At 37.4% G+C, this 13,825-nt stretch overlaps 1 protein-coding gene across 11 annotated transcripts in view; it reads right to left on the bottom strand.

The window, feature by feature from the left end:
* SYTL3 (synaptotagmin like 3) overlaps positions 1–13,825 on the bottom strand; it is a 36,928-nt gene that overhangs the window by 14,543 nt on the left and 8,560 nt on the right. For all 11 annotated transcript variants that reach the window (XM_081940326.1, XM_081940318.1, XM_081940327.1 and 8 more), the window contains 4 exons: positions 12,233–12,448; positions 11,186–11,250; positions 4,315–4,366; positions 1,457–1,523 (listed from right to left, as the gene is read on the bottom strand). In XM_081940326.1, the coding sequence (XP_081796452.1) occupies positions 1,457–1,523; positions 4,315–4,366; positions 11,186–11,250; positions 12,233–12,448 (400 nt within the window). The remainder of the gene's footprint in view (positions 1–1,456; positions 1,524–4,314; positions 4,367–11,185; positions 11,251–12,232; positions 12,449–13,825) is intronic.

Here is a 13,825-nt window from a genome sequence, read left to right as displayed (position 1 = left end):
CGTGTGCAGAGGTTCCTCTAGCCTCAGACTCCCTCCTGCACACGTGGTCCCATTCCCCGCCTTCCTGAGTCAACATGAAGGGGACCGCGGAGTGCGAGCCGTGGTCCCCTTCATGTTGACTCAGGAGTCAGGAAGGAGGGGAATGGGACCACGTGTGCAGGAGGCTAAGGCAGCTTCAGCCTCCTGCACATGTGGTCCCATTCCCCGCCTTCCTGAGTCAACATGAAGGGGACCGCAGAGCGCGAGCCTCCTGCACACGTGGTCCCATTCCCCGCCTTCCTGAGTCAACATGGGGACCGTGGCTCGCGCTGATCACGTCACCAGCCTCACCAGCCATAAACCTCACCGCATGTCACTGATATCTACTATCACTACTTGTGAAGCATTATTAGTAGTAAAGCTACTTGTTTTTACTAGCAGTGTCTGAAACTCTGTGTGTTTTTTCTACTAGCAACGTTCTTTCTCTCTAGCCTTAAAACGGGAATCCAAGCTCTCCAATTACAACAAAAGGCAAAATTTACCCAACACAAATAATAAGTAATCAATCATGATAATTTGCGTGACTCAGGATTAGCTCATGGGAATTTCAAATACTGCTCCCTGCCTTATATTAAAAAAAAAAACCAACTGGGTGCAGAATATGTACTGTTAACTAATCTTGGGAAACTGAAGAGAAGTAACGCTGACCAAATAACTTTGCCATCCTCATTAACTAAATTAAATTTATCATGAAGATGAGAGAGATGAATAAACCATGAATATTTCTGTTTTGCAATAGGAAAGACTATCCTGTAATATGCCCGAGTGTGGCAGACTAAACAAAAAGCAACCAAAATTAATTCCTTTCCAAATTAAGGAAGAAATTGCTACAGAAAATGACTTCAGCATGGTGATTGTTCCAGAAAAGAAGAAGAGTAAATAAATGTCTACAGTACTGAAATGAAATGAAGGGCGAGCCAAACACCAAATAGGAATGCATTAGTGGACAAGAAAATAGTGTCTGTATTACAGCTCTATTCAATGTTGTCTCGGTTGTAGCATTTCAGGTGTATCCCAAGTGATAGTGGACCTCTATCTGCTACTGCACAGCCTCTTTCTCAGATACATTCCCTTCCTTTACCTGATCATGATTAACAGTGGAAGAGATGCATGGCAGAAAAACGAACAGCAGGAAAAGAGAGGGCACTCCTATCTATGTTTATTCTTTAAATGTAGTCTCTTCCCTATTCCATACAATAGTTAATACATGGATGATTATACAAATTAATAGCTATGTTTACTACTTTAGGTTGAAAAAAAATATTAAACATGCATAGAGATCAGTTCCTGGAGACTGTCAGACAAAAAGACTTATAAGATAAAAGAAAACCCATTAAGCATAAAATCAATGATAGCTGAAAGCTTTGTGAGTAAGTAGGGGTGATTGATCAAACAGAAATGCAGAGTGATACATTACCGATGCACTCGTTCTATTGATGGATTCAGCAAAAGGTGGAGGAGTTGGAGGAATCACCGATACCTTGCTAAGAGTTTTAAGGAAAAAAGAACATAAACAAAGCAAGTGGTAAATATATCTGCTCCATTTCCAGAATTGTCTCCTTCACATTTCATTATTTATCCCCAATTTTAGAATTCAGGAATTTCTAATGTATAAAGACATTCCACCCAATATTTAGAATAAAATAATAATAAAAAGTTACATAAAATACAATATAGCAACAGCCCATTTAGTGACTGTTCAAATGGCACTAAAAAAAAGTGCCGTTTGGTTACAACGGCGCTTTAAAAAGTGACTTGTGACCCAGTTTCCACACTTACAACCATTACAGCATCCCCATAGTCACATGATCAAAATTTGGACACTTGGCAACTGGTTCATGTGCATGATACGGTAGTTGCAGTGTTCCTGGGTCATCTGATACCCTTTTATGACCTTCTGACAAGCAATGAGGAAGCCAGATTCACCTAACAATCCTGTTATTAATACCACCAGAGGTGGGTTGCTAAAGGTTCAGCTCCACCACCACCCCTCACCCGGATGCTTCTGCGCATGCGGGGGAGCGTGCCCGAACCGATAGTAAGAAAATTAGCAACCACCTCTGCTTAACACAGTTGTTATTATTATTACAGTTATGAACAACTGTAGTGATTCACTTAACAATTGTGGCAAAGAAGGTTATAAAATGGGATAAAACTCAGCAACTTGCTTAACAATGGAAATTTGGGGCACCATTGTGGTCATAAATTGAGGACTACCTGTACAAAATGCACTGCTTTCTCTTCAATGTGCATGTATGGTATTTTGTATTATTAACATTAACAACTAACTTCAGAAACCAAGTATCAAACTATTAAATATATTAAAATCTCCATCTGAAACTTAAAAGACTGTAAAGGATCATGAAAACCTTCTTAGGAAGAACTAAGAAAATGAATGTATGTAAAACTTAGGAGATAAATCTTCTCAGCCTACAGTAACTTCCCAGTTCAACCAAAGAGCAAGAACTACTTCTTGATATGAGAAATAAGTTAAAATTGACCTAATATTTATAGGAATATGGAACATCACTTTGGAATAGATCCATCTGTCCAAATGTTTATCTACTCATGGGTAGATAAACATTTCTTCTCATAGCTTCCCCAATGGCATTAGCAAAGGACCTATTATTATGTTGATTTGAAACTAATATCAGTTTTTCAAAATGCTGAAGTTTGCCTAACTTGATCTTCTTAAAGTCAACATGAAGAATAGCAGTCATAACACTTCCTTATCCACACTTCCTTGCGGACATAACAACATGTTAGTAATGTCTGAGGGCAGGGCACCTATAAACTACTAGACTTCACTATTTTACCCTAATATTTGCCACTGAATGTAAACCATTTGTTTAAGTGTCTAATAAGATGTCCAAATGATTAAAAAAAAATATTCCCCAGCTTCCCAACGTCTTCCTTCTACTATATGAAAGTTACTATTGCTTTTCACTCACTTTGGCCATATATTCACCCTTTGCTGGCCTAAAAATGATGTGACTATACTACAGTTCAATGTATCTTGATCATTCAGAGTTAAGACCCATAAGAAATGCTTAAAATTCTGCCCTAGATAAACTTAGACTCATGGGAAGTAATATATGTAGCCTACAAAGAATATTTAAAGATTCTGGGAGGTTTTTTTCATCACTTAGATCATATCTGTGATTGAATCATGGAATTAGAATGTCTATGGAGATTCTCAGTCATCCAGGTCATGGTTGGCCCAAAGATGCTTTATCAAGAGGCAACTGGACTATTCTGAGGGGGAGGAGTTTGAAGATGTTTTCTTTCTCATCCAAGAAGCTTCTTCAGCTCAGAGCCTTTGAAAAAGCAACTTTGGGACATGGAATTAGAACATTTGTCAGTTAGATCATGTCTGTGGTTGAAACATTAGGACAACGTATGAAATGCCAGAAAAATATCATTTAAAGCATGCTTGTTTTATGTGTGTAAAGTATGATATTACATGTAAATTGCAACATTTGCATTTCAGTTCATATTAAAATGATTCTTAAATAACTGTAGGAAAGGATATCAGGATTGAAACTAAATATTTGATTGAATAGTTTGCTGAAAGTCGACTCCCCAATTTCCCTTCAACATTCAAGAGGTAATACTATTTGTGATCTGTCCATCGCATTCCTGTTAGCCTTGGTATTTATTTATAAGCTTTAATCTTTTTAACCTTCAACTTTTTCAGTGGAACCGATACAAAACTTTACAACTTAATCCCTTTTACCACCTTTGCAAGAATGGCTTACAGTATCAGGGTCAAGGGCCACAGTGTTAAAGAGACGTCCCTTTACTCCTCCCCTCCCCACCCCATGTTCTTGAGGTTGTGGCTATAGCAAAAGCCATAATTACAGAGCCACACCGAGGTACTTGGCTAGACTGCAACACTGAGAGAAAAGGCAGTCTTTTTGATGACTTGAAAGGTAACACAAGGAACACTGAAACAATTTCCTCAGGTAAATAATTGGACATGGAGATTTCATGAATCAGTTTGCCAAAGACGCCTTATATTTTAAGCCTTTCTAAAGTTGGACTTAGAAATTCCAAGAATTGCAAGTCTTGTATATCTGAATGAGGCCAAGTTGTGAAATGCTGCTATGGCTGAAGTTGCACAAGTTCTGTATCTAAAAAGAGTCCATGGCAACAAAATATGTACTCTATCCACCCTCACTACCAGTAAAAGCTTCAACAGGCTTCTTGCACGGGATAATACGCACTTAGTACTGCATCAAACGCCTGTGGACACGTCAACCTTCTTGTCCTTACCTTAATTTCTGATAAGATTTCAAGAGTTTTGCACCAGCAGTTTCATATCTACCTAACAAGAAAGAAAAGAACCCAAGGTCACTGATAGCAATAAACTTCTTGCATGCCAATTTTTTTTTTAATCAGATGTCGCCATTTATATCAACTGTTTTTACTACTTGACATTGCCAATATGAAAATGTTTGTGGCTCCTGTTTTTGGTCAATGAGATCTCAATTACAGCACACACACACAAATTAAAAAGAAGTAAACATTAATAAGGCAAGACCATAAAATGAAAAGAAACAACTTTCCTATGTAACACTATTTAAATGTTGTACAACTCTTCGGTACACATAGTCCTGGAAAAATCTCACCGATTATAAACTACCGAGAGGCAGTCAACTAAAACCCAATCAACCCATGTGAATCAATCCATCACAAGTTGCAAATGATGAATGGTGTGCAGCAATAAAAGCATTATTAACAATTACATTCGGAATGTGTTCTTATATCTGTCCACAAAGAAAATCATTCTGTATCAGGTAAATCATTAACAATATAGAAAATAATTCTTTTGCATACTCAACTAAGCAGACAATAAAAATTATTTTCTCACAGTGGCTAATCACTTGATCTTTCATATTAAGTGTGCCAATAAAACAGGGAAGTGTCTGTATGCTATTCAGAAGTCTTCTAGCAGTAGTTCTGCTACTCTAGATTCATTAATCTAGAGCAGTGTTTCTCAAACTTGGCGAATTTAAGTCCTGTGGACTTCAACTCCCAGAATCCCCCAGCCAGCATAGCTGGCTGGGGAATTCTGGGAGTTGAAGTCCACAGGACTTAAAGTCGCCAAGTTTGAGAAACACTGATCTAGAGCTTTTATATAAATCAACCTAACCTGTAATAAAAGAGCTAGGGTCATAAAACCCAGCAACTGAAGAATGAAGGGAGAAAAACTCAAGTTTTAGTGTTCCTAAGAAGAATAGCTACTGGCGGAAAAGATCCCACCAGAACTGCAAGCTTTAATCAGTTTGATCCAGTGGTGGGATTCAGCCAGTTCACACCCCTTCAGGAGAACCGGTTGTTAATTTTCTGAGCAGCTTGTTAAACTGGTTGTTGGAAGAAATTATTAGGGCAGAGAACAGGTTGTTACATTATTTGAATACCACCACTGGTTTGATCAATAGTTAAATCAACAGAAATGGCTTCTTCAAATTTACTTCACAAACTAAACAGCCCCCAAATTCACAGTCTTAGCTTTAAATAATGAAATGATCCTATTCACACACCTACAACTTTGAGGAAAAGATTTTTATGAAAGGAAGTAGAATTAACATTTCAAAGGCATGAGCTTTTTAAACATGCTTAGATTAATTGTTAACCAAGGCAGACTGCAAATAAAGGATGGCGTTGATGATTATTTCTCTTCTGAAAAACACTGCCCTGATAATTTAGGGTCAATTCAAGCTTTATCCCAAAGCCTAAGAATTGTCTAAATATCACTGAAATATATGTATGTGGTTCTTGTATTTTTGTAAATGAAGTCAAATAAGTCCAACTTTGTCAGCTGTTTTTACAATTGCATTGTTATAGTTCCTAATGTTCCAATAATTATGAGGGGAAAATGTTGCTGGTTTAGTCCATAATCTCTGTAATTCAATTGTTCAGTCCAAATATTTTAAAATTCTTTCCAGTTCCTTTTAAGCTACTCTAGTGGCATTTAATACTGTCAAATTTATAAGTAAACATTATAGAGCTTTTCTTCAACTATTGTGGTGGCCAGCATATTATGCTCTAGATTTCTGTTCATCTGAATTTGGAAATGCGATAAAATGTTTAAACAGGCATTGTGAAGCATTATGTGCATCAAATACACTCTCCTTCTATCATTATCATCATAGCGCTGATGAATTATTGTACTTAAGAAGCAATACAGAGTATTTAATTTATATTATTTATTTATATAGTTTATTAAATTAAGAAGAGGTTCTAGTTGTGATAGAGTGATAGAAAACGTGGCCCACTAGTAGGAAGATGTTAGATTAAATGCCAGATAACTGATTATTTGAAAAGTTGGAATAGTCAATAATTGATTTAATGAAGCAAAACTTTGGCATTCAAAAAATAATTTCATAATTTAATTTTGGGCTTTGGAAGTCGAGAGGTTGTTATCAGAAATTTGGGGAAGAGCGAAGAGCGATGGGCCATTTTCAATCATTTGATTTTGGAATGTACCTGACAATGAATATTTCATCCATTTGTTGAACAGGTTCTTTTATTCAAGCTTTTTCTTTTTATTTCTGCTCTTAACAAATTTCCATATTGCTGGTGGGGTTAGCATTAGTTGCCGGACTGAATTTATTTTCTTATATTTGTCATGGTTAGTCATGTTGCATATGTCGGTTGAAACGCAGTCTGGAAATCTCTTCTAAAAAGGTCATTTTGCTTATTTATTTACGTCTGTCAGTTAGGTAAACTGGTTGTTCAAATAATGTTTTTGCACTATGTGGAAAATACCACACTAATGCCACAGAGCATCACAATAGATAAAAATGCATTTGTACTGAAGTTTTAAAATTAATTTATTATTAAGCAGTAAATGAAAGTGTAGGTGATTAGTTTTTTATGAAAACATGGAACTGATCTATTTTATTTTCTGCAGTTCCTTATTGTTAACACTGTGCCAGGCATATCAGGAGTTTATTGGCATTCTATAGTTATAAACAGTGTAAGCTGAACCCAGGGGCAATCAACAGATAATAATTATTGCTATTATGATTAATAATTACTAGTCTGTTATTTTGGCTTCAAGAGTTATAATTAAGGTTTACCTCTTTACACACCTGCAGCCAACCATATTGAAGTCAGTTGATTTCAATGGGGCATAAGCACAATCATGGGTAGTAAGTTATTTCTGGACCATCTTTTACATTTATTCAGTTTCTAGTTATTGTTCCAAAGTTTAGGGGTTTTTTTTTATCAAGAGATATTATATCCCATTCACTTTTCCTTCATTTTTCAAGACTGAGAAATCAATTTGTGAAAGCATTGTGTCTACAAGATTATTTGAGTTTATTTGAATTCTAATTCTGGGTGATATCCAAGGCTAAATGAGTAGAATGCAACATTTATAGCTGATTTTTTTTCTTTCCATCACTCCCCATTGAGCTTCCATCCCAATCTACTGCAGGATAACCCCATGCCTGCGAAGCAGATTTTGAGAGCCCAAATGTGAGGAAGAAACTTCTTTGTCCATTCTGCAACTATGACATTGCTAGATCTGGATTGTAAAGATGCAAATGGATGATCACAAAAGAGAGTTATTTATTGGTTCTGTATTTCATATATACTGTAGATATGGTAGTTCTTTCCTAAGGGAAGTCCTTTCTCTAGCAGGACAGGTTAATATTACACTGCATTTTGGATCTGAATTAGTAAGAACTCTTAGTAATTTAGCATGTTTTTTCCTAAATTGTACCATAATAATGATTATATTACACTCAATTGCATTTAAAACTGAATAATTTCTTTGGCATTATGATCAAATGCCAAAAGAGGGCACTGCTTGAATTCATAAAACAACACCTCATTCGTAAATTCAATAATCAATAATTTGCTCTGAAAACTGCTAAAAGTCCAATATTTTTTTAGGAAAACGTTGAATTATATGAGCCACCTTATATATTTAGACAGTTATTAAAGAAAACATCCTTGTTCTTTGTAATCATTGTCCTTGATTACCAAATTTCCCCATTTAAAAATTCAGTTTTCTCCATTTTAAGCCATCAGTCTAGAAAATGTTGTCTTCCCCAAGTTGATTCCCTTTTAAGTGTATAGAATTTGATATTGCATAATTTCTAGTCAGCTGACCAGAGGTGTCGTGTACATCTTGAGGTGGGAAAAAGATTGATATAAAGAAATCTAGTTGAAAAACTGATGTGGTGAAAGACAACTTTTGACACGCAAATAACTAGATTTTTCTGGGGGTTTTCACATTACATCCCAACCCAACCCGAAGTCTAACAAGAGCTGTTGAAGAGATGGAAGAGGCAAACCTGAATGCATCCAAGAATCGTCAAGGTGGGACAATGACATCAGGAGTGTGACATTATGTCAAAATGGGAAGAGACGGTACCTTTACAAATCAAAATAGTATTGATTTCTTTTGGGATTTTTACTTTAATTATATACCTAGATTTATTTTTTTTATATCTTGTACCTATAAACACTGTTTAAAATATGCATTTGAAATGTAATTAAAATTCACTTATAGATTATTTTCTAATATTTTTAAAAAAATAATAATTGTAATATTAATTTATTTTCTTTATTTCCTCTTTTCCTTGGCCTATCTTATGCTTAAATTTCATTCCCTTTCTTCCCTTTTCTATCATTTTAAAAAACATACACTAAAAACATACGCAACAACCCTCCATCACCTTCTGGATCTCAACAGCAGCAGTGCCTTTGAATAAATTCCACTTTTTTGTAACTAGACCAAAACTCAATTTGGCGTCTCTCTTCCAGTGTTTTTGCAAGAGAAATGCTCTGGAATTAATCGGGTGGATGGGGAAAAGATTAGAAAGCCAACTAAACACTTACACTTGGTATAAGCAGCTTTGGCAAGAGTGTACATAGAAATTTCCACTTAAGAAAATTCTCATGTTAGCTTTTTTTCTTTTTAAGGAAGGTGTCTGATGGCTCATGAGGGAAAGAAACCCGCATCCATATTTAAGCAGAACATGGGCCAACCACAATGACACAGATATTGTGCAAGCCTTCACGTTCTCCACAACTCTTTGTCAGACAAAAGCAAGAAAATTTAACGTGTAGAGCACAACAGCAATTTGAGTCATAAATTCTGCTGTTTAAAGTACCATTTCTGAAAACACTAAGGATATATATATCCCCCATTTGTCTCCAATCACGGACAAAGCACATAAGGATCTAGTCTGACAAAGAGCAAAATTAAAGAAGATTTTAAAAACAATACAGAGGAAAGGCAGACAGTAAAGTTATGTGGTGTGCTAAGTTAAAAAAAGAACAATTCATTGTAACATTACTGTAGGAGATGACCAGTCTGAGCCTGAGGTCAGGGTCAAATGCATCATCAGTTTGGAGTCTCTATGCCTCCATAAGAGATCTAAGTCCAGCCCCTCCTTGAAGTCCGTTAACTCTTACCTGGCACCAATTTGCCTTGACCATTGATTCTCGCGTATAAGTAGCATGAAATAAACTAGTAGTACTTTTGAACTCTATTTTAGTTCCTGATTTCTTGCATCTGACTATTTAGGAACTGGATTGATTTGAACTCTCAGCATGTTAAAAACAAAAGACCCTCTGGTATGAAGGTTCTCTTTTTCTTCCAACCATGAACCAACAAGGTTATCATTACAAATGAAAGCAAATATACTATACATATCTCAGGATAATGTTGCAGGATCCAATCTGGGTTGATCACTGGGACTAGAGGTTTAGTCTTCCGAGTTTTTTTACTTGTGCTGGAACCCATCTTCAGAGAACTTCTTTCTACCAGAATATGTGCTTTGGAGTTTGGACAATTCTATATGTAGTATTTATTGGTGCCTGGTTGTGTGTAGTTTTTTAATTATTGATTGGGGTGTTGATGGCTAGCTGTTAATTATGACTTAATACCCGGTCATCAATATCCCAATCAACAACTAAAAAACTACACACAACCAGGCACCATATAAATACTATGCATAAAATATCCCAAAGCACACATTATGGATAGAAAAAAGTTCCCTGAAGATGGGCTCCAGCATGAATGTCCGAAAGCTCAGACGACTAAACCTCTAGTCCTGGTGACTGATCAAGATTGGATCCTGCAAGGTAATCATTGTTGTTCTGTATCTTGGAAAATACTATACCCTACTGCCCAGGGTAGAATTTGCCACCAGAGAAAGGTCCACCCAGATAAGGAAATCCCTCAGCAAATGTCATAATATCATATTATTGTTGTATTTCTAATATTTCTATCTGTATGCAGAAATTTGCTGGAAATAATGGAAATTTAATGGACATTAAGAAGCCACACATAAAGGCAAAGAAGGACAACCAACAGAAATAGATATGCCTACCTGTAATTGTACTAAAATCATTGAATTCAGCACAAAAAGTGAACTAACCTAAGTAGTTGAGTGTTATTACTTATGACAAATGCATATATTTATAGCTTAAGGCAATGTGAATTTAAATACCGTACTTTTCAGAGTATAAGATGTACTCCCCCCCACAAAAGTGGGTGAAAATTGTGGTGTGTCTTATACACCAAATGTTGCTGAAGCCCCGTCCACCCACTGGCCTCCATCTGCTGGCCGTTTTCTGACTCTGCATGTCACATTTTCAGCCTCCACACGTCTCATTTTTGGCCTCTGTGCATTGCATTTTACGGTGGTTCCAGATGGCAGGGAATAGCGGCGGTGAATGGGCCACACCAAATGGGCCATGGAAATGAACAGGCCACAGTGGCAGCAAATGGGTGGCAGCAAATGGGTGGCGGCGAACGGGCCACATTGAATAGGTGGTGGTGGTGAATGGGCGGCAGCAGCGCTGAATGGGCCATGGCGAACGGACCAGATGAATACCAGATGGACTCTGGGAGGCAAAGGCAGGATTTTTTTTTCTTGTTTTCCTCCTCCAAAAAGGTAGGTGTGTCTTACAGTCTGGAGCGTCTTATACTCTGAAAAATACAGTAATTCAATACAATTGCAACTATTATAGCTCAATAAAATTGCATTTTGAAATCTCAACACTTGCAGATTAGCATTCTTGAAGACTGTTTTTGCTAAGATAAAACATGAATTAGAATGAGAAACTTATCAATTTATCTGGCATATGACTTAATGCTTCTGTTTTTATTTGGTACCTTCAGTTGGGAATTTCTTTGCTCTCTCCTCAAAGAACCATTCACCTGTTTTCACTTTAACAGACCTGCAAAATATATATATATATATATATAAGTTCTTATTTGAATTTTAAACATGCCTTTTTCAAGGAGGACTTTTGGTCCATAATAAATGGACCAGTTATTTAAAGAAAGTCAAATCAGTTCCATCACGGTGATGAAGAGCAGTGAAACATCAACTCTTGCACAATCAGAGTTACGGATTCTGTGATTTTGCACTAGCATACAAAACCTAATTCATATTGAGAGTGCCTATAGCTGCAGTTTATTTTTGAAACTCCATTCAGACACCATATATATTTGGCTCCTAGCTCTACCACTATTTTATTAATAAATAAAACCAAATTTGTTTTTTCCTGAAAATCAGATCATACATATACCCACTTTAACCCTTTTTTCTTCCCTCCTCAGGAACTATTTTTCCAATTCTTCTTCTGAAATTGCAGACTTATCAAGCCATTCTGCCATTTTCAGCAGCTGGCTATTCGGAAACTCCTATAAATTTGATTCCCAAGGCAGGGGTCCCTATTGTCAAATATATACAGGTGGCCCTCAACCTATGACTACAGTTGAGCCCAAAATTTATGTTGCTAAGTGAGACATTTGTTAAGTGAGTTTTGTCCCATTTTATGACTTTTCTCGCCACATTTGTTAAGTGAATCACTGCAGTTCTTAAATTAGTAACATGGCTGTTAAGGTTTCCCTGTTGACTTTGTCAGAAAGTCTCAAAAGGGGAGCACATGACCCTGGGACGCTACAACTGTCAGAAATGTGAGTCAGCTGTCAAGCATCCAACTGTAAATCACTTGACCATGAGGACGCTGCAATGGTCCTAACTGTGAAAAATGGTCATCAATCAGTTTTTCAATGCCATTGTAACTTCAAATAGTCACTAAATAAACTGTTGTAAGTTGAGGACTTCCTGTACTTAGCTTGATGTGTTTTCATATCAGAAAACTACTAAAGAATAACCAGCAATTTGAGTATAAAACTAAGGTAGGTTCTTACTCAGAAGCACAGCAGACAGTGCATTTCCACAGAAAGGCATTTACAGGAATGCGACATTGAGAGCATATAAGATGGCTGCATCCTTTGCACACTGCTCCTCTATCGATCAGGATTCCAAGCGACTTCTGACAACGGGCACACAACCGTTTCTGAGATCCATAGTTGGCATTCTTTGTTCCTTTACGCCAAAGTTGCTGCAGTTGGATTTTCAGTTGGCTGTAGTTGGCCAGAAAGAAATAAGAATATTCACACATTTGCCAGTTGGGACATGTACCAGCACTACAAATTCTAAATGTTATTAAGCTTTAGCTGTGAATTGTGATACTCTCTGTGTTCCATGGAAAGGAATCCTTCTATTAAACCTCCAATGTAAAATGTCAAATAGCCTGGGAAATTACCCCAGAATATTTAATGGCCCATTCTTGAAAGTTTTGGAGAAGATGATAGCATCCTAATTCCAAGCAATTTTGGATGATTCTGAGGAGTTGGATATATTTTAATTTGATTCTTACATGCTCAGGGCACAAAAAGAACCAGGGAGGGTTTCAACCTACAAATTCTCATGAACAATAGAATCTTGAGCTGCATGGTTTGAATGATTTGAATCACTTGACAATAGGAAGATTCCAGTTTGTCCTGACTAGTAATTTAGCAATCTGACCCTGTTCCTAGATTATTTATATATTTCTCAGTGACTTTCACATATGGGGCATTGCAAAATTATATCTTGTCTTACAACCCTTCTTACATCTGTAAATAAAGTGGATAGGGGAAGGGATCCAGAGATTTAGACCCCACAGGATCTCAAAAAGTGCAACATTCCTTATGTAGAACCCTAAACCTCCCTGAATGGTTAGGGCCAAATTTGGAGTTTTGCTCTAGTAGTTCTGCCAGTTTAAGGATGGGAGTTTGAAGGGCGAAACTCTATAGAGCCACGATGGCGAACCTATGGCACACATAGCCCTCTCTGAGGGCATGCCAACCGTCACCCCAGCCCAGCTTTACTGCGCATGCTGGCCAGCTAGAATTCAGGTCTCTGGTCTCTGCCGTGCATGCGCTGGGGGAGGGGCGCATGCAGGGGACGTACGCAGGCATGTGCAGGCAGATGGGGTGTATGTGTGGTGACACTTGCATTGCATTTTGAAGGTTCACGCACATGCGTGGGGGGGGCACCCCATTTTTGGCCTGGCAGGCCTCCTGCACAAATCTGGAAGCCAAAACGGGGCATGGAGGGAAATGCACAGGGGATGTACATGCATGTATGGGGGTGGAGCACAGGCGCAGGGGGCATGCACAGGGTTGCGTGCATTGCATTTTGGGGTTTTGCACGCATGTGTGTTTTGGGTACTCGGCACCAAAAAGGTTAGTCATCACTGTTATAACTTAATTCTTCAAAATACTTAAGGCCTCTATTTGTTGTTCTTCAGTTGCTAAGTCATGTCCGACTCTTCACAACCCCATAGATCATAGTATACTATGCTTTCTGTCTTTAACTGTCTCCCAAAGTTTGCTCAAATTCATGTCAATTGCATCCATGACACTATCTAACAATGTCACCCATTAAAACCACTGAACTCTCCTTCTAAACTTGGC

Source organism: Natrix helvetica (assembly GCF_964273705.1).
Source record: "Natrix helvetica genome assembly, chromosome: 2".
In the NCBI taxonomy this organism is placed as follows: domain Eukaryota; kingdom Metazoa; phylum Chordata; class Lepidosauria; order Squamata; family Natricidae; genus Natrix; species Natrix helvetica.
This window is presented reverse-complemented; position numbering and strand designations above follow the sequence as displayed.